Source organism: Buceros rhinoceros, unplaced genomic scaffold (genome assembly GCF_000710305.1).
Source record: "Buceros rhinoceros silvestris isolate BGI_N320 unplaced genomic scaffold, ASM71030v1 scaffold20694, whole genome shotgun sequence".
In the NCBI taxonomy this organism is placed as follows: domain Eukaryota; kingdom Metazoa; phylum Chordata; class Aves; order Bucerotiformes; family Bucerotidae; genus Buceros; species Buceros rhinoceros.
In genome coordinates, this window is record NW_010406741.1 from 9,093 (window position 1) to 9,551 (window position 459).

Here is a 459-nt window from a genome sequence, read left to right on the forward strand (position 1 = left end):
CATGGAATACCCCCCGCCCGCTCCAGCCCACTTCAAGCAGCCGCCCCAGTACATGGTGGATCTGTTCAACACCGTCGCCAATGCCGACGGTGTCACCAAGAACCCCGACATCCTGGAGGGCAACACGGTCCGCAGCTTCTTGGATAAAAGTAAGGAGGGGGCGTCCCCGCCGTGCTGGGGACGGGGCTGCGGGAAGGGGCCGAGCGGGGCTGGTGGAGGTGGTTTGGCTCTGCTTCTGAACCCACCCTTCCCTCCAGCTCAGGGCGAGAAGATGCGGTTCCTCTTTGTCCTCTCCAGCGTGGGCAAGAATGAGAAGATCCTGACGGCAGAGCTGCATCTTTTCCGCCTCTGGCCGAGGACCAGCGACGGGCCCAAAAGGCACCACTTCTGCCAGGTGAGGGTGGGGATGGGACAGAACGGGGCTGGGGCTGGGACAGGATGGGGACAGGATGGGGCGCG

The 459-nt window shown here is 64.1% G+C and overlaps 1 protein-coding gene across 1 annotated transcript in view; it reads left to right on the forward strand.

Annotated features, from left to right (window-relative positions):
- Window positions 1–459, forward strand: part of LOC104491779 (bone morphogenetic protein 2-B-like) — a gene marked incomplete at its 3' end in the record, with an annotated part of 2,034 nt that overhangs the window by 265 nt on the left and 1,310 nt on the right. Inside the window, exons 2-3 of the mRNA XM_010134247.1 lie at window positions 1–149; window positions 258–448. Of these exons, the coding sequence (XP_010132549.1) occupies window positions 1–149; window positions 258–448 (340 nt within the window). The remainder of the gene's footprint in view (window positions 150–257; window positions 449–459) is intronic.